The sequence below is a fragment of the Temnothorax americanus genome, unplaced genomic scaffold, assembly GCF_048541705.1.
Source record: "Temnothorax americanus isolate GAGA-0224 unplaced genomic scaffold, ASM4854170v1 Scaffold62, whole genome shotgun sequence".
Taxonomy (NCBI): Eukaryota; Metazoa; Arthropoda; class Insecta; order Hymenoptera; family Formicidae; genus Temnothorax; species Temnothorax americanus.
This window is the reverse complement of record NW_027509769.1, coordinates 804,293-825,784: the sequence shown is the minus strand read 5'-3', so window position 1 is coordinate 825,784 and position 21,492 is coordinate 804,293. Positions and strand designations below refer to the sequence as shown.

At 28.0% G+C, this 21,492-nt stretch overlaps 2 protein-coding genes across 2 annotated transcripts; both read left to right on the top strand.

The window, feature by feature from the left end:
• The first annotated feature begins 192 nt into the window (after positions 1-192).
• On the top strand, positions 193-1,216 carry LOC143905492 (cytochrome P450 4C1-like). Its single transcript, XM_077420933.1, has 3 exons — positions 193-304; positions 797-976; positions 1,047-1,216. The coding sequence occupies exons 1-3, from the start codon at positions 193-195 to the stop codon at positions 1,214-1,216; spliced, it is 462 nt and encodes a 153-aa protein (XP_077277059.1).
• LOC143905491 (uncharacterized) lies at positions 1,212-17,158 on the top strand. The gene is made up of 27 exons (XM_077420932.1): positions 1,212-2,046; positions 2,462-2,682; positions 3,918-4,213; positions 4,687-4,796; positions 5,092-5,185; positions 6,030-6,215; positions 6,517-6,610; positions 7,146-7,248; positions 7,431-7,536; positions 7,646-7,752; positions 8,284-8,352; positions 8,644-8,812; positions 9,275-9,454; positions 9,525-9,683; positions 10,726-10,835; positions 11,238-11,394; positions 11,750-11,859; positions 12,063-12,153; positions 12,777-12,962; positions 13,162-13,255; positions 14,669-14,771; positions 14,970-15,075; positions 15,244-15,350; positions 15,421-15,489; positions 15,787-15,955; positions 16,310-16,489; positions 16,591-17,158. Exons 3-27 carry the CDS (start codon positions 4,060-4,062, stop codon positions 16,752-16,754), a joined length of 3,177 nt encoding a protein of 1,058 aa, XP_077277058.1. The 5' UTR covers positions 1,212-2,046; positions 2,462-2,682; positions 3,918-4,059; the 3' UTR covers positions 16,755-17,158.
• Positions 17,159-21,492: the final 4,334 nt, after the last annotated feature.

Sequence of the window (21,492 nt, the reverse complement as noted above, 5' to 3'; positions counted from 1 at the left end):
AAGTACATAAATATCTTTTTGTTTTTATTTACAGTTAAAAAAAATTATATATAAAAATATAAGTACTGCCACATTTTCAATTAATAATTAAAGAAACATAAGTCATCAAATATACAAAACCTTGTTTTCTGCTAGGAATGTGCAAGAAATGAAGTTAGTGCAGTCATACAAGCAAATGATGGAAAACTTACCATGTCAGCGTTAAATAATATGCCATACTTGGAAAGATGTTTGAAAGAATCATTGAGATTATATCCTAGTGTTCCTTTCATATCGCGAGTCTTATCAGCAGACGTAAAAACAAGTAAGTAATTATAATAAACTATTATATATCATATATGTATTTTTGCCAAAGAATTGTGAACAAAGTGTTATACGCCGAAGTACAATATATAAACCTTGATTGTCTGATATTTTAATATCAATTTATACAAAAATTTTTATAATAACTATTTATAAATTTTCTCTCTCTCTCTCTCTCTCTCTCTCTCTTTCTCTCTTTATTTCCTATATTACATAATATTTCCAATTTCAAATACATAATGTTGTCAAAATAGAACTTGTTAATTCTAAACACTTGTATACAGTTGGTTTAACGTGCAATGAATTTTTCAATTCATAAAATCATTAACTTATATAGTGTACTAAGTATTTACTATACTTAAGTATTTACTATATATAGTAAAAAAAATTGTACCTCAAGTAAAATAATTTACATAATATGAGTATTTGCATATATGTGTGTTTTCACTAAAATATTGTTCAAAAATTATATTTTGTTACATGCTATTTTCAGAATCATATTTGATACCTACTGGATCAGTAATGCATATAAATATCTACGATATACATAGAGATCCCAATTTCTGGCCAAATCCAGATGCATTTGACCCAGATAGATTTTTGCCTGAAAGAATACAAAATCGTCATCCTTATTCTTATTTACCGTTTAGCGCAGGACCACGAAATTGTATAGGTAATAATCGGATATCTACTAATTTCTTGTCATATAAACAAATCTTAATTAATGTATTTACGAATAATAGGACAACGATTTGCCATGTTGGAACTGAAAGCCATAATAGCGTCGTTGGTACACAACTTTTATCTAGAACCCGTCGATTATTTGAAGGATCTTCGGTTTATGTCAGATTTGGTAACCCGTGTTACACATCCGATCCGTACACGATTTGTGCCAATCGATCGTGCCGTCTGATTCATCTAAAGTGATATAGTTTAATAAGTAGAAATAAACAATTTTTGGGTAAGAATTGGTCACAGGGTTGTTATGTTCTTGTTATACATAGGTAGTTATATACTTTTATATACTCTATACATATTTACTATGTTGATGTATGATCGTTGTATCTCTTCTTAATAATATTTAGATATATTTTAATATATGATCTTTAGTGTGATCGTATCGCATGTGCATCTATTTTAATGAGTGGATAAATAATTAAGGATTTTTGATAACAAAATTAACAAGTTGTTGCGATCTGATTACCTGATGACCCGATTATTTGATTAAGATGTTGTAAGCGATCGCAAGTAGTAATAACAGATGTAACAACAAATAGCGAGCGAAATTTAGTAATAACGAAATAACAAATAAGACGAGTCAGCACAACACAGTTGCGTGATCAATACCCAAAATCCAATCGGTGCAAACCAGTTACAATACGAAAAACGCTGATTAAGAAATAACCCTGAAACAATTCGACCCTGAAACAGCGACAATACGTCGAGCCTGCCAATTAATACGGAAGAGAGAACGTACGAGGAGTGGGCGCAGTCTTCAGAAGAAACGCGTAGAAAGTTAACAGCGGTCAGTCTGCGCGAAGATTTAAAACTCCGTTGTACGATTCGAATTAAAAGCGTTTATTAAATTTCTTGACTAAAATAATTGTGGTTATGATTTCTTGTGACCCCTTGCGGATCGACGAATCTCCGTGCCCGGAGCGGCACAACAATATGTTGTGAAAATTCATTATGTGTAATAAGAAATCAATATATGTGCGTGTTACATGATCTGATAATATTGGTGTAAGTAAAAAAATACGTATTATATATGTATATATAAATACTATATTTAATTGTGTTCTGAGTATAACAAATTCAAATAAATGGTACGGTTCTTTCTATAGTTATTTACTTACATTTTTACCGCAATTGATAATATAAGGCACATATTTTTGCACACACTTAATGTCATAATTTATAAATATATTTATCTTTTTTGTTGCGCATTTACTCATTTAATAAAGTAGTATGAGGACTCTCGATATTAAAATAAAAAGAAGTAAAGGTTATCAGGGTCAGTATTCATTTAAGATATTGTTGGCGCTGCGCTCCGCAATCACTAGTCACTCGCGTTCGCGCCGCGCACTCCCGGACTCGCGTAAGAAAGACAACTCTCGTTTACAAAAGGAACTCGGGTTTATTTAAGATCTTTGTACAGGAATGCGTTTCTGGAAGAGAACTCGTCCGAACGTTTTGAGTCTCTCCGTAAATCTGACAGTAAACAAGAAAATCAATATTCCGTAGTCAAGGGACGCGCTTCAGCACGAAGCTTCCGCGGAACGGTCAGCGGAGCCAAGTTCAGCCTACAAACGGGTGTCCAGCACGGGCGCAACAATATGAAAGCATTCACTCATGAATAAAGATTTATATGCATGTTACGTGAGTAGTTGTTATCTACCATTTACATAAGATTCTTTTTCGTGCCTGCGGAATATATCAGAAACGTTGATGTAGAAATACTGTAACAACGGTCGTTTGAGTTTCTTGATTATAATTGTATATCAATTATTATTAGTTTCTCTCAATTACAATCATCAAAACCACCACTTCTGTAATTAATTTCAAGAAAATAATTTAAAAGTGCATATAAAATGTAAGCATTTGTGAAATTTTCTATGGAAATAAGATATTTAAATAAAAATGATACAAAGTAAAAATAACTTGGAAAAGGATCTGTTAATAAGGTGAATTATGTTATTATTTGTGCTATATCTTATTAGAATATTTGTCATAGAGAAATTTTAAATTTATTTTAATAATTACAGTAATAATAATTAGAATTAATAATTTTTTTAAAATCAATTTTAATTCCACGAATAATATGACTTTTATAAATATATGTAAAATTAAATAAAATATGATAAAATCTTTTTTTAAAGATTTAGCGTAATTTATTAAAATATTATATTTTTATAAAAACGTTTTGCAAAAGTATTCTTATTTTTTTATATAAATCGATTTAATAAAGAAAACAGACGTAATTTCAGACATACGACTGACATTTAATTATTTCTAATAATCGCAAAATAATGGCATTAATAACGATCAATAATTTCGAATTTTATTGACCGTTGGTAAAAATGTGTAAATCGTTATAATACAAATGGATTATAATTCTAATTTATAATTCGTTATAATTTTCGTATAATAAATTATTATTACTATATTGTTTAGATTTCATATTTTAAGTTTATATTTTTTAAAATTTAATATTAATAAAAATGCTGTAATATAAAAAACATTGTAAAATAATCATTAAATATTAAGTTATTCATATCTATTTCTTGAAGTTATAGACCGGTATTCACATTCAGATCTTATATTTAAGCTCGTCTTAAGTCAAAGGCAGTCCTTAGACTCCATCCAACCAATGAAATGACCGTATTAGCATCTTAAAATATTACTTAAGACGGTTTTGAAATAAGAACGGACTATGTTGAATACCGGCCCCCCATAGATTATATATATATAACATGTAAAATATTATTTATTTTAGATTTTTTTATGAACACACATACGGAACTTTAGAGATGTCGTTTGTGCAATTTATTGTAATTTTCCTATTATAAATATTAATGTAATATAAAAGTGTTAATTGTTATTTTTTGTTACAGTGCATTATAATTGATTGTAATATGTAACTCGTGTGGATATTCAATCAAGTGAAAAAAGGAACAACAGAAATTTGAGGAAAATTTTAAGTTATTTAAAGTTTTAATTGTTTATATATATATATATATATATATATAAGAAATAATGATTATTATCTTACTACTATCATGTTTCTTTATTATATTACTATATTACATTCTTTATCATGAAAGATTTAGACGACTTGTTAGTAAAATTCCATGTAAGCCGGGACTGCCATTTATTGGCAATGCTTTAGAATTTTGTGTGTATTCGCAGGGCAAGTAAAATTTTTTTAATATTATTGTTTTAATAATAAACATTTAATTTATTTATGAGAGATGCTAATTAGCGACATTATTATTAAAAAAAATAAGTAGTAAGAAGTGACAATTGAATTATGCAGTGCAACCGCGATACTTCGAACTAATATATACAAGAATTGTTTTTAATCTAGTTTATTTTTGTTCTTCTTGCAATAAAAGTAATTAATTTTATTTATTGTTAGCATTATATTTAATGTGTTTAAATTTCAAAAAATAAATATTATGATTAGAACGTGAAGATTGCAAAAGTTTTGCAGTGAGTCCTATCATTCAAATAATCATAAAAAGTATTTAAATAGATGAATTCCACTCTCTCTAATAAAACAATTAATAAAATATTAAATTTTGATTAAATTTAATTGATAATGCACACAAAAACCAATTGCACTGGATGATCTCAAATATATTTTTAAATTTTATACTTTAGAAAAACTTTGGAATCTTCAACGTTCAGCCTCTAAGAATTATTATCCAATTTTTTCATTTTGGTGCGGTCCGATTGCTTTTATTAGCGTTCATCATCCAGATGATATAGAGGTAAAGAAAATATCATAATTAAGATAAACCAATCTTTCATCGATTTGTCTTATTAATTTGTGATGTAATATCTTTATTAATGGTGATCAAAATTTTATAGCTATTCACAGTTTGTTTTTAGAATATGTATACATATACATATATTTTCCAATGTTCACAAATGGAGGTTTTTATCATTTTTGCTAAAAACTAACATTGCAAAATATTTGCTGTAAGGAGCAATGAGTTTCCATTTTTTCCTTTTATTATTTGATGAAAGTTATGTTATTTAAATTCGTCTTGTATGTGGTTTTAGAAAATATTAAGCAGTACAACACAAAATCTTGGAAAGGGCTATTTGTACAGTTTTCTTAATCCTTGGTTGGGAACTGGTTTACTCACCAGCGAAGGTATGAACTTGACAAAATTTTCAATCCTAACATGCGGAACATAAAAGGCAGCATTTTTCTGTTCATTGTGTTCTTTGGTATTTATATAATACTAGCTGGTTACCCGGGCTTCGCCCGGGAGTCGTTTTTCTTCAAACGACTTCATTTGTGTTTCAATATCCTTAGTAAAAAAAATGCCTTTATAAGGCAATGGCTTATCAGGCAATTGCAAAGAATCCTTTATATTCGTTTGCAAAGAATCCTTTATATCATCAAAAAATTAATTAAATTTTTGAACCGGTTTAAAAAAAAATAAATTATTATCGAAAAATAATACATCGTGGCAATTAAACCCATCCTAAAAAAATTAATAACATTTTTAAACCAGTTTTAACTAAATCAATAAATCGGTAGATTAATGTAAAAGCATTCCCCGGAAAATTCTACCCTTGTTTCATATATAATTCTTTAAGATTCGGTCAATTATTTCCCGAAAAATTAGAAAAATTGGTTTCCAGAAAATCGGTAACAAAAAACTACACATTTATAGCTTTTTAATGTTCTGAAGAAGGCCAAGTAAGGCTCGAAACGTAAATACGACTGTATACTGTTATTGAATTTATTAAATATATTCCTAACATCTCTGATATTTGCTCAAATTTGGCCGATTTAAATTATTTAGCTAACTACAATTATTATTACTACATTAAAAAATATGTGATATAAAAAATAATACTTATAAATCAGGCTTAATTAATATATTACTGCAAAAAATTTAAGGTATACAAAATTTCAACAAAGTTTATATGGCGGATATGATACCATAAAATACATTTAGAAATAAAAAATTGTATTTATGTTACAGGATCCAAATGGCGAAAAAGGCGAAAGATATTAACGCCTGCGTTTCATTTTACTATATTAAAACAATTTGTTGATGTCTTCATAGAAGAAGGAAATCGCATGACAAAATTTTTGAAAGATAGCAACAGTTCAAATATCAATGATTTGGCGAACTTTATTAGTCAACATACATTGAATGCAATATGCGGTAAATACATATATCCACGAGATAGGAAAATTTGTTCTAACATAAACGTTTAATTGATTGAGTATTGGTTTACAGAATAACAATTACATAATAATAATTATGTAATTATATAATATTAATATAATTTCTATTAATCATACTCAAAATCTTTGCAAAAATTTTTATATATAATATAAAAAAAAGATTTTTTAAAGCTTCTAAAAGGATGCTTTGTATTATAATTTTCAAAATTTTAAGATTAAATAAATACGATACATTAAGCTTATAAGCATTTATGCAAGTTTAACAAATATGCTTACAGAAACTGCAATGGGAACTTTTTTGCAAAATATGGATGAATTTCAACAACGATATCGTCAAGCAATCCACGAGATGGGTAATATTTTGACTTATAGGTAAATACATTATACATTATTCACATTATTCTACTTTTAAAAAAATGTCGATACGTGCTTTCTTCATTGTTATGTCGCTTTATCGTTTGTGATGCAGTATGATTTTCTTCCTGTACATTATATTTAATTTGTGCTATGAGTAACTATTTGAATTGTGAAAATTGGTTATTTTCGTAATTTGGCAAAGTTTGTTAGAAGTTGACATATATATTTTTTTATGCAGTTTAAAGATTTATTTAAACATATAAAAACTACTACAGACACATACAATTAATATTTTGATCGATACTTTAACATAAAAGATATGCAATATAATAATCTCTTTTTAAAAATTTTATAAAATAATGGATTGAGATCAGCAAGCATGACATACATAGCACATTACATTATTGTATTCTAATTGAGTATTAAAAAAAAAAAAAATTGTAATATTAAAAAAAAGTATAATTCTAAAAGTCTATAAACATAAATTTAGGTTCATCAAACAAATAATACAACAATCGCTTTAAAATATATCTTTTATAATTATGTTCAGAATAATGAGACCATGGTATCATCCTGATGTGATATTTTCGCTGACGCCAATGGGTAGAAAGCATGCTAAAAATTTAAAAATATTGCATAGATTTACCGAAGAAGTAAGTAAAATGTTATTTAAAATTGTAAGTAAAAATCTTGTTATTTAGAATTGTGAAATTATCTTTCTACTGTAAAGTAAAATTATGATAAATCTAATATAACTTATATGAAAAATTTAATGTTAGTAACATATGTAATAGCAGTATAATATAAATTGTAAATAAATATATATGCCCCGTAGATTATTGCAGAAAGAAGACAATATCATGAAAATACTGGCGGTCGATACTTAAAATTTTTACAAGACACAGACATGATAGAAACAGACGATGAGAAAATAATAGGAAGTATAGATATAAAATATTCAATATCTATGACATTCTATATGTTCTCAAATTAATACTCATAATATATAAACTAAATTAATTTCTAATCCGTTTTATCTATTTATTTAAGTTAAGAAGAAACGACTTGCTATGTTGGATCTTCTGATAGCAGCAGCTCGCAATAACGAGATAAATGATTCTGACATTAGAGAAGAAGTCGATACCTTCATGTTCGAAGTAAGTGTTTGCATTTTTCATTAATATTCTTTGAAAATCAGGATTATCAATATCCGAACTATGAATTAACCCTCAATTAACACACATGTGCTAATTTGCACCACTTCTTTTTTGTTCAGCACTTTATATATTTCAATTTTACATATAAAAATCATTTCTTTTTCCTAAAATAAAGTGCACTACTCGATTGCCAGGAAAATTTTACATAAATTTTTATTTAAAATGACTGAGATACGACAGTTAAAAGTTGTCAAAATCTCAAATCGCACTAGTGTGGCATTTGAGGTGGCCCAACCGAGGTGTGCTAATTGAGGGTTAAGATGCAAAAGATTATTAATACAATATTATATACTTTTAAGTAATTTTTTTAAGTTATACTTTAAAAAATTTTTGATATTTATGTATTATAAACAATAAATATAATTATTGGTTTTTTTAAAATATCTATTTTCTCTAAATTGTATTTTAAAACATGAAACGCATACCTGTATTATAATATAGAAAAAAAATATCTTCTATTATACAATACAGGGACATGATACTGTAGCAATGGGTTTGACGTACGCTATATTAGTGTTAGCTGAGCACAAGGATGTCCAGGTATCTCTTTTTTCATAAATCATTAAATTATCACATGCAATTAATTAAACTAATTAATATTTTTCATTTTTCCTGTAAATAAGTGTTAAACAAATTATTAAGAATATTAATTTATTATAAAAATATATGTAATTTTTTCTTCTTGCCTTTAATGATAGTTAAATAAAATTAAAATGTATACATACTGCATGTACTTATACATATAAAACAGATATCAATACTTTATTAGCTTCTGATTTAATTAATAATGAAATAAACATAATTTTTTTTACAATTTATTTAATGATTTAGGAGCGTGTTAGAAGTGAAGTTAGAACAGTAATGCATGAAAACAAAGGAAAGCTTACCATAACAGCATTAAACAATTTGCAATACCTAGAAAGATGTCTAAAAGAGTCGTTAAGATTATATCCCAGCGTTCCTTTAATATCGCGAGTCTTATCGGAAGATATAAAAATGCGTGAGTAATTAATAAACTATTATATATGTTTCTTTTTATCATAGAATGGGAGAGAAGAGTTGTAATATATTAGCATATAAACTCTGATTGTCTAATACTCTTAAATATTAAGTTATAATAAATTATTTTTTCCAAAATTTATTTATTATAGTCTTCTTTCTCTCTTTCTCTTTTTCTGTGGCATTGCTACACAATTTTTAAATTTTTACAATTTTTAAACAATATATTGACAGAACAAAAGTTTTCAATTCTAAGTATTTTTATATTAGTGTTTATTCCTTAAGTATATAATAAATTTATTTTAATTAGTAAGATAATTAACTCGCTTTAGTATGAAAACACAATTGTTATTTAAATAAAATAATTTATATATTTATATATTTTTAATTTCTATCTTTAAATATGTTTTGTACTCCTCAAATCTTCATTCTTCAAAAATTATAATTTGTTACATATTTTCAGAGTCATATCTGGTACCTTCTGGAGCAGTAATGCAGATTCATATCTACGACATTCATCGAGATCCCAATTTCTGGCCAAATCCAGATGCATTTGACCCAGATAGATTTTTGCCTGAAAGAATACAAAATCGTCATCCTTATTCTTATTTACCGTTTAGCGCAGGACCACGAAATTGTATAGGTAATAATCGGATATCTACTAATTTCTTGTCATATAAACAAATTTTAATTAATGTATTTACGAATAATAGGACAACGATTTGCCATGTTGGAACTGAAAGCTATAATAGCGTCGTTGATAGATAACTTTTATCTGGAACCCGTCGATTATTTGAAGGATCTTCAGTTCATGATGGATATAGTGAGCCGTGTTACACATCCAATTCGTGTACGATTTGTCCCAATCGAATAATTGCAATCTAAAGTTAATACATAATTTTGTTTGGCAAGAAGGAAAGAATCACCTCTGTCTTATCAATAAAAGACCTATCAATAAAGAAATTTTTAAATAAAAATTCTTTAAGGAATTATTATGTATTGTTACGTATATACTGTATTTACACTTTTGTTGAAAAATGCTGCAGCATTATTGAGATATATGTGCTTACTGGGATGTTTTTTTTGTTTCTTCATCTTTTTTTCTTTTCAACTACACAATTAAAAGGAAAGCGTCTTTAGCAAGCACATCTCTGTCCTTTAGATCTTCCATACAGCTTTCCAATAGCAATTCAGTCTATTATATACGTCTGATGTCAGATAAAAATAAATTTCGCGTTGCTTTGCACATGTATTAATTTTCTGTTCTATTAATTTGACAGTCGCAAAACACGATTGAAATGACATGCAGAAAGCTACAATATGACATAAAAACATAATCGTTATCATCATATGAACGTTATAAGCATGTCACTTGTTTTTTATTTTCTCACGTTTTTATCATTTGCTTTATTTGTACATCATAGATCTAACAATAAGTTTAAATCAAAGGTCAAATTAAACTCGCATTAATTGATCTTAGATTAAAACGATACAAAACGATTTTGCTGATAGTATATCAGTAGCTCGTGCATGCACGCGAGAGAAATTCTATCGTATCTCTTAATATTATATCATAAAAGGAAGCTCTTTAAATTAATATTATATATATATATAATATTATAATATTATATAATATTAATTTAAAGAGCTTCCTTTTATGATATATATATATATATATATATATATATATATATAATTTTTTTAAATAATGTGTTGCGTAATTACTTGTTTTTGAAGTGTGTTGAAAACATTTATTATCTTGAGACTTTATATTCTTAAAGATTATATTCTCGAACTGAAATCTGAATAACAGTATAAATACGAGTTTCAAAATAACAATACTCAGTTTGCGGATATTTATCGTGGTAAGCATATACTTCTTTAAAATTTATAATTATATTGCAAATGTTTTAGATTTAGTTGATTCAACTAATGGTTTGCTCAGTGTAATATGCGATAGCGGAGTTTCTGCTAAACTAATAGGTTCTATTTGTTGGTTCCACCATGAACTTCTTGCTGTTGGTGTAAAATCTATTTAGTTATAGAAAATTCATTGTTCGATCGTGCACGCACTCGTTACGAATATTGAAATTGTAAATTTGGATGTTGTCAAGTTCCATGAAGGTGAGACATTGAACCTTGTTTATTATATAATAAATAAATATTTGACAATAAGTTCTGTATGCAGCGATAGAATAAAGTCATGTTAATAGAAATTCTTATTTATTAAAATTTTTGATGTTGAAGGACAATAAACGTATTTTAATGTACTTTTTATTTATCAAACACATTTAGGTTATTAAGACGGTAATGTGTTTTGTCCTGAAGCAAATATTACATATGCGGTGATTCGTGGAATCCAATAATCAAAAGAACAGAAAATTGATAGAAACTGAACTGATTAAACTGGTTAGTTACAGCAATAAACAATGATTATTGCTATATTGTTACTACTTATCTTTATTGTATTGGTATACAATTATTACGTACATCATGGGAGAAATGGGAAACTTATCAATCTTATACCAGGACCAGTAGGTTACCCGATTTCTGGAAATGTATTAGATTATATGTGTTCTCGAGGCAAGTTAAAATTTCTTACACATTATTTGCGTAAATTAATTTTCAATTTTGTATTAAGGAAAAGTAGTGTGCGTAAACAAAAGTGATATTTAAAAATTTTCCACTTTAAAATATGTAACTATCAATTTTATTGCATGTTGATTATTTTTAATAACCTTTATTTCTTATAATAACATTCATTTGATTAATTATATTATTGAACTTATATAAGAAATGGTAGAATTTAATTAATATAATTTTATTAAAATTTATCATTAAATATAATAGTTTATAACATAATTTTTATCAATATTTACAATAATTCTATACATTCATGTAATTTATTTATTACATTAATTACATATATATATTTTAGAGGAACAATCGAAGCTTCTGATTACCATATCTGACAAGTATTACCCCATTCTTAAAATATGGTGTTTTTTTACTCCCATTGTATCCATCCGTCACCCAGATGATTTAGAGGTAATAAGATATAAAAGACATTTACTTCTGCTTTCGCAATTTAGGTATTTCTTGTTTATTTTTTTCAAAAATATTTGTAAAAGATCCGCAAAAGATGGAACATTTAAGATAATTTTATAAACAATGCAGTTAATTATTGACAATAATTGATTATTGATGTAATATTACGATCTAATTAAGAAATATTTTATAATTTCTTTTAGACAATATTAAGTAGTACAAAGCACATCGATAAGAGTGGTATTTATAACATTTTACATCCTTGGTTCGGCACTGGTCTTCTCACCAGTGGAGGTAATGTAATTAAATATATGTATATATGTGTGTGTGTGTGTGTAAAAGAGTATATTTTCTTTATTATTAAGTTTTAACTACCAAATTTTCATTACATTAATAATAAAACAAAATTATGTCATTAAATGTAGATATTAAGCATGGAAAATGATAAATTTGTAATTTTATTTTCCATATAAAGCCATGAGTATAGAAAAATAATATAAATGCAAATACATATACAGTTATTTTGATAAATATTTATGTTACCGTACATAGTCTCGACAATTTTGGAATATATATATCCATAGTTTATTATATAAAATACTTTTAATCAATTTTGGTTTTTTTTTTTTTTATTATAACGAATACTAATATCAATAATAATTAGATTTAGACAAATGACTGTAACTCTTTATGGATGTTAGTATTATGAGAAAAATATTAAAAGCATTGTGAAAAACTTTGCTGATTAGTAGATTTTATCGAGAAGCAATAAGGTTTGCCTGAATACGTAATGAAGAAATAAATTTGAAATAATTAATAATAATTAAAAAGCAGATGAAAGATTAAATCAGGAAGCTTAAGTGATCTTGCAATAACGTTTGTTTAAAAGCGTCATCCTACGGTTATATTGATTTTAGGTTCCAAGTGGCATACGCGGCGAAAGATATTAACCCCCACATTTCATTTTAATATACTGCAGCAGTTTGTAGAGATTTTGATTGGGGAAGGCGAATACATGACAAGGTGTTTGAAAAATGCAGAAGGCACAGTTGTAAAAGATTTAGTGCCGTTTGTTAGTGAACATACGCTAAATGCAATATGCGGTATTGTATTCTGTCCATAACTATATAGAATTATATTCCAAATGGCCGAATAATATAAAAGAATTCATTTATTCATAATATTAATATTACGATACACTAATAATCAACAATATATAATTTTTACAGTCATAATGTTCTTGGAATATGTATATGTATATAAAAATATTATCGTGATACACTTTAACAAATGCATTTACAGAAACTGCCATGGGCACTTCTCTACATGGTCTCGGTACGTTTCAGCTAAAGTATCGAAATGCAGTTCATCGGATGGGCGAACTTCTTGTTTATAGGTAATTTACAAATACTATATATAAATGTAATATATGTGTACATTTAAGATATAAATTAATATTAGAGGAGACCGGGGCACCATGAGCCACAAAAATTCAAACTCTGAAAAGTACTTTTAAGTATAAGATTTTTTGTCTCATTTTTTTTTAAATAATTAAAGTACTACGTATATTTTAAAATTTATTTAGTGTATTTGGCAAATATTGATTAGTTTTGAGAAAAAAATTAAAACACATTTTTTGAGAACTGACCCAAGGTGCTCCATACCCGGGTCTGTCACTGGAGCTCTAGGAGTATGAGTTACACACAAAAACTAAGCTTATTTATTCAAGAAATAACGAAAAGTTACAAAAGTTGAAAAAAAATGTTGCCTATTTTATACGTTTTTCTAGGACACTGTTCAGGATTGAGCAGGACAAACAAAGATATCAGAAGCCACTACCCGAATATCATTTTTTTTTTAGAAAAACTAATTTCCGACATGCTTTCTTCAATCAAAAATAACATATATCATCAACCTATCTATCTATCATCAATCTTGGTGGCGTGTGTGACCCATGGTGCCCCGAATGCACTTAATATAGAAAACGGTAAAACGTAAAAAAAAAAAAAAAAAAAATGATATATGATTATCTGTAGTGTAATAAAATGACAAAAGATGCTAGAAAGTTACACCTAATTTTTAGTACGTGTATATTTTACTACAAAAACAATATTAAAATATTTCTAAACGGTTAAAAAGTTATTTATGCATCACAAAAATCATTTATGTCACGTGCGTCTCGAGACTACAGACTTTGATGACTACCACCTAGATACAAAGTATAGGCAACAAAATAACTGTCACATGATATTAGTTGAATCAACCTAAACATTCTGGATTACTCTAAACAGTCAATGACTCATGGTACCCCGTGGCTCATGGTGTCCCGGTTTTCCCTATATAATTATATTAAGATAAATAAACCTTAATGTAAAATGTTATTTATGTCGGTAATTAGCAATCTATACATTGAATGTAGTTTGTTAAGTATATTTAAATCTAAATCTTACATCTAAAAATAATTATTTGCAATTTTTGTCATATTATATATGTATTAAAATATTGTGAAAAATCAATATGTGTCAAATCTAAAAATGGAACACCTTTGATTTAAAGATTTATAAAATAATTAAAAAAAGTATAGATTTATATGTATATAATGTATATATGTATATGTTTATATGTATATAAGATCTTAAAGACCTTTTTAAATATATAATTCTTATTATTAGTATTTTCTTTTTATACTTAAATATTGCTAATTATAAGAATTTATAGAAAAGTTGAAGTTTTTACAAAATAATGCTATGATTTTCTCAAACTATCTATCATTTAATAACTATAATTATTAATGATTTCAATAATTTAGATTACTGAGGCAATGGTTGCAAAACAATTGGATATATTCATTAACGCCAAAAGGCAGAGAGCAAGCAAAAACTCTGAAGATATTACACGGATTTACTGATCAAGTACGGTATTAAAAACAATATTATTTAATATTGATAATTTGTATATCTAAACATTACTTATTTTGAAAAATTAGAATAAAGATTTCATATAACTTTTGCATAAAAACATTATAATATAATTCATAAGTATCGGTAATATGTTGATAAGGTATTTGCATTCTTGTAAATTAAAAAAGTATTAATTTTGTATACGCATAGATTATTGCAGAAAGAAAACTGTATCATGAACGCACCAATGGTCGATATTTGAAAAACTTCGATAATGACACATCGATAGAGACAGATGATGCAGACACAATTGGAAGTAAGTAATGTAATCAACATCTGTATCTTAAATATATATTCAAGCATTACTCTTTACAATTTAAAAGTAATATCATATATAAATTATAAATATAATGAATGATGTATAATGAAACAAGAATTGTGCTATAACATTTTGATAATAACATGCTTATACACTTCGATTTAGTAAGAAAAAAGCGACTCGCAATGTTGGACCTCCTAATAGTAGCATCTCAAAAAGGGTTTCTGACTGATTTAGATATCAGGGAAGAAGTTGATACTTTTATGTTTGAGGTATGCGTTTGTAATTTCTCTTGGTTTTTTATGGATTATTTGGTATATTGATATATATTTTGTGATATAGGGTCATGATACTACAGCGATGGGTCTAAGCTTTCTGTTAGCACTATTAGCTGAGCATAAGGATATTCAGGTATTTATCATTAAAGGAGCGCAACCCTTAGGAGAAAAATTAATTAATTCCAGTAATTTAAGAAGTTATTTGTTAAAGCTGTAAAATTATAAAATTTTTTTTAAATAAGTGTGTGTGTGTGCGCAGTGAACAATTTGCTTTTTTTCATACGACAAATACTATACATATTTTACGTACATATATTTTAAATAAATTGACGTATCTCTAAAACGAACATTCTTGAATTTCGGAATTTATTAATGTACGTGTAAAAACATCAGACTAATAAGAAACATCTTTTTAATTACATTCTTACAGGATCGTGTCAGAAGCGAAGTTGATACTGTTATTCAAGAAAGTGGAATAAAATTTACTATAAAATCATTACAAAATCTACCATACTTAGACAGATGTATAAAGGAAGCGTTACGTTTATATCCCAGTGTATTTTTCATATCACGTGTCGCTGCGGAAGATGTAAAATTACGTACGTATTTAACTAATCTCTTGTTATATGCATTTTTAAGTATCAAAAGCTAAATATATACAGGACATAATATCTTTATTTCAGAAAATTTCTTCATACTTATAAATAACGTTAATAATACAACATATAATGTTTTCAAAAATAATATTACTTACTAGATTTAATATAATTATTACATTATTATACGTTTTCTACGCAACTATATGAGATATTACTTGTCATATTAAAGACATTTAATTTTAAAAATTTAATTATATTTTAACTAAATTTTTTAATTTAATTTGAAACTTGCCATTATTATTTATATATATTGCGTATATATATAAATTATATTATATATTTCATGTTCTTTAGAATCATATTTAGTACCTGCTGGAACTATTGTGCACCTTAATATTCAAGGAGTCCATAGAGATCCTAATTTTTGGCCAAATCCAGAGGTATTTGATCCAGATAGATTTTTGCCTGAAAATATCAAAAATCGTCATCCTTACTCGTACATACCATTTAGTGCTGGACCACGTAACTGTATTGGTAAGATATTATATTTTTTAAATCCTTTTATACGAATATATATATATATATATATATATATATATATATATATATATAATGTGATACACATCAATTTGTAGGTCAACGATATGCTCTACTGGAAATGAAAGCGATGGTAGCTCCTTTGATACATGATTTCTATTTGGAGTCCGTTGATTGTTTGAAAGAACTTCAAATACATGCTGATATAGTACTTCGCCCAGCTCATCCAGTTCGTGTAAAATTTGTCCCCATTTACAAATGAATGTAAGCATTTGAAGAAAATACTAAGATTAAATAAATGTTGTAAATTCAAACATCGTATATAAATATATTAAATATATAGAGAGAAAATATTGTACGTATATTATATATAATCATAAAAGCCGTAAAAAGTAAATAGAAAAATAGAAAAAATATTGTGCTTACTATACATATAATACATGTTATAATTTTTTTCTAATGATATAATTAATTGATTATAACATGATGCGCAACAAAGATGTAGTTGTGTCATAGCTTTATCAATTGTCTTCCGTTATTGCTCTTCCATGTCAGCGAAATGTCGTGGAAGTATTTTATATTCGTTCAAAAGCTTGAACAATATATAACATAAGTATTTATTGTTTTATAAAAAAAGATTTTATAAAAAGTTATATTTATGATCAACTGTTTTAATACATAATAATTTCTTTATGCTCTTCTTGTCAAAAATAAAAATTTAATCGCATAATCAGACGTTCAACAATTGTATCGGATAACATATATATCTTTGTTGGCTTTTTGATTTTTGTAATAATTAATAACGTGTTATAAAATTCAGCAAAAAGTTATGGAAAATTAAGACTTTTATCGCAAATCGATTTACAGATATCATAATTTTGTGTAATAACTGATATTAAATTATTTTCTTCGCCATTTATATTGCATAATATTATAATCGCCGTTTAAATAACGTGCTCATTGCGGCAATGCGATTACTAATGCAATTCTAATATTGAATGCGTTTTCTTCTATTCATTTCCCTAATCGTTTTTGTTATATATTCGCGGGAAAATTTCAGCGCGCGATGTATTTTCGCCTATAATTATCTCATGACAGTCATTTATTCGGAATTATAGATCAAATAAGCAGCAATTTGAGAACATTACGTCGCAACTTTTAATTTATCGTTTGCGTTTGCGAAAGCCGCGCAATTCGCGACGAGTCACAGGTCTGCACGAAAATGCCGAACCGTTTTGAAATTATGCAATAAATTTAGCAGGCAGGCTGAAGGGTTGGCGCAACTGCGGAACGAGGATAGGAATCGTCGTTAAATATTTCGCGAGAACCCCAGCACTCGCGACTGATTTACAGACGACGGGACGTGCGTGACGTACCTGCGTATTTCACGCGCACGATCTCGAGACAGCTCGCCGCTGTCGTCCATTACACTGAGAATCGAAAAACAGTAGTAGTCTCTGAATTTTCGTTCATTCTCAACTTTTAATCTTAACAAGCTTAGGGTAACTCCGGTATATACGCCGCAGCTAATGGAAACTTAATTTATCGAGTACTATTTACTATGTTTTTAAAGGAAATAAATTATACCAATAAAAACTTTATGCTGTCTACTACTATAAAAAAAATAGAAATATAAAATATTCTTTCTTTGTATTTAACAAAAAGAACCTTTAGAAACTCTTGCATTTTTGTCATATATCCCAGAGGGCGGTTATATGACATTCATGGGTGAAATATACGCCTTATAAAAAATTACAAATAATGTTTATAAATAAGGAAATAAAGTGTCATAATAAGTTATAAAATGTGTGTAAGAAGTTTATTAAGATGTAAGAATAATAAACAAGTTATATAAAACTGAAAAATTTTAAAAAGAAAATAGAAGAGCGATAGAGAGAGAAAGAGAGAGAGAGAGATGCATTAAAGATTATTGTTATACGATCCAAAAAAAGAAGGAAAAAAAACAAAAGATTTCGAGTTTTACAAAATGTCTGTACTATAGCATAAATCCCGCATGCTAACTTGGCGTATGTCCTAAACAGAAGGAATATACAAGATATTAAGTTAAACAGAAAATACAAGAGCTATGCACTTGTATTTTGCTGTATTCCATCATTTACTATCCCTCCACACTTATGTATCATAAAATAACCATTAAACCTTTTACATTCCCTACAGTAATCATTTTACGTAGGTCGTAACACAAGATCGCGCTTCTTACTACGGTGAGAAATCGATTCAACTCACGACAGTTTCGTTAATATTAACAGTAAAGAACTGAAATTACAACACAATACTAATATGGCATAAAGGCACATAACAGAATAATTGCGAGCAAGTACCTTTATTCCATTTTTTTTTACATCTGCGGCGTAAAACCCCGCGCGGCGTAAATACCGGAGTTACCTTAAGCCCTTTGCACAATGCTAGGCGATAGCGATAGCGATAGTGACAACATTTTCAACCTATCGGAAGTTGTGCATCAATGCTGTATATTTGTCGCTATCGCTATCGCTGTCACTATCGCTATCGTTATCGTTATCGCTATCGCTTATCATTATGTAAGGGGCTTTACTAAAAAAGAGCAATGTCTGCTGAAAAATACAGTAATATCTAAAGACTAAAGTAGTAAGCGATATTGTCTGAAAGAATAAATAATTACTGATGTTTCATTATTCAATCATGTGCGATTCTGACTATTACTATTAACTATTATTGGCTTTCAGTATTCGTTCTATCACGCGAGGTCAGAGAGATACGAAATTCAGAATAGTCATTGTAGAATAGATTGTTTGCATCACAGTCAATACACTTTCAAAAATTGTAACACAATGCGTAATTATAATTAATAAAATAGAATATACACAAAAACATAAATACAGATTAAACTATAAAAATATTAGAAAGAAATAATAACTACTTGAAAATAAAAAAATTCTTTTTATTTCCGTTAAAATATTTCACCGGAATCATTACTGCAGGTTTTTATCGTATAATGGTTATGAAACGATAATACTAATCCAATACTGGATTACGAAATAAGCCTTTACAGTCGATCTGTACAGTATAATAGAATCCGTAATAGTTATTGCGAAATCCGCACTGGTTGCTGGGAGAATGTTTATTCTATAGTAGTACGTAATTACTGTAAGAAAGACTAAAACTGACTGTTTTTCAGGTCTCAGTGTATACTCTTTTTCCGATCCGATCGATCCGTTTTTACGATAAGCGAAATAAGAGAACATATTCGCAGGCGAGTTTTTCGAATGTACGGACGACGCAAAGTGAAGAGAAGAGAAAACGAAGGGAAGACGACGGACATGGGAGACTAAGAGAAAGACGCGCGAATCGGCGAAAGATACGGCCTGGTAGAATTGCGGAGTTCCTGCACGGAAATTACAGATGCGGCGTGTTTCACGCTCGAACGAAAGTGTCTGACGAGGAGCATTCGACGAGTATAAGAAAGCGTACGAAAGATAGTATATACGAAAAAGAGTCTGGTGCTTTCCTGGAAGCTCAGTGGATTTTTATTGACAGTTAGTACATCCAAGCATATGCTTATAAGACATATAATTTATTTATGATTGTTAATGTCCCTGATTACAATAACAAGAAACCACACAAATTTATGAAGAGGACTTAAAATCAATGTTTTTTTTACACAATCAACTTTTATTAACGCATTTTGCACATTGTATGTACACTTAACTTATATGACATTAAAATAGAAAGACTCAATTTTTGTTTTAATAGCAGAAGTTAAAAAAAACTTGTATGCATATTAACAAAAAGATAATACTTACATGTATATTTTATATCAAATATTAGTTATATATACATACACACATTATACCTATACCACATGTATATAATTTTGTTAGAATTAATATATACGCACATAAATATTTTGTTAAGACTAAAAATTGTTTGCTTTTGTGCTAAAAATTATATTTATATGTGTGCGTATCAGTAAAATGTTTAATTGAAAGTTGTATTTACTTGTTTAGCAAAAATATTTAAAATATTTTATGTTTAATTTGATTTATAGATTTTGCATTTAATTCGATTTACAAATTTAATATATATAGATATGATTTATTAAACTTCCACAAAAGAGACAAAAAGAATAATAGTGACTGCTATACGTATATTGCTTTCGTTGGTTACGGAGACCAATAAAAACTTTTGATAGTAAAAGAGTTAATGATGCTTATCTCAATCACAAGTGTAACAAAAAAAATAAAACGTAAAGCAATACAAAGTTCAATGTAAGCATTATAAATGAATATCCCCCCCTTCGTGTGCAACAACTTTTCCACTCTCACAGCATTCTCAAATGGGTCGGAAAGGCACTAGAGGCCAAATTAGCCGAAAAATCTTGATTTCAGAGTGATGTGTGGGTGACACACGGCAAGAATGGCCGCACATATCGATTATCGGTCGGCCGCATCCAGATGTGTGCCGAAACTTTTTTCCTCGCGTCAGCCCGTAAATTCTGAAGTTAAACTTCTCCACCCCTATACCGGCCGGCCAGTCGCGCAAACTTGCAAGTCGGGGGGCGACATCATTTCACTCGCGTGCAGTAACCTACGAGAATCGCGCACTTGTGATGTTGGAAGATGTATATTGCTCGTTTTTTTTTTTCGTTTCCCATGTCGAGCGATAATGTATGTCCAAGCTTTCAGTGACCTACTACGAAATATATATGTCACTGTCTCTTCTTTTAGATCTATAATAACACACTATAAGCTACAATAAACAACTATATTAAACTATAACTGTATTTTCGTCTTTTTTAGAAAGTAAAAGTCGTGTGTAAAAACATATTTAATTACCAACTTTTTTACATCAAGAAGATTAACAAGTGTTTTTGATGTTAATTAAAAATTGTGGTACACTCTTTTCAGAAATAATATTATGTTTTGTCATCATCCTTCTTTCTTTCCCTCATCCTTAAGAAAGGAAAGTTATATACGATCTTTAATTGCGCTTCCCATTTT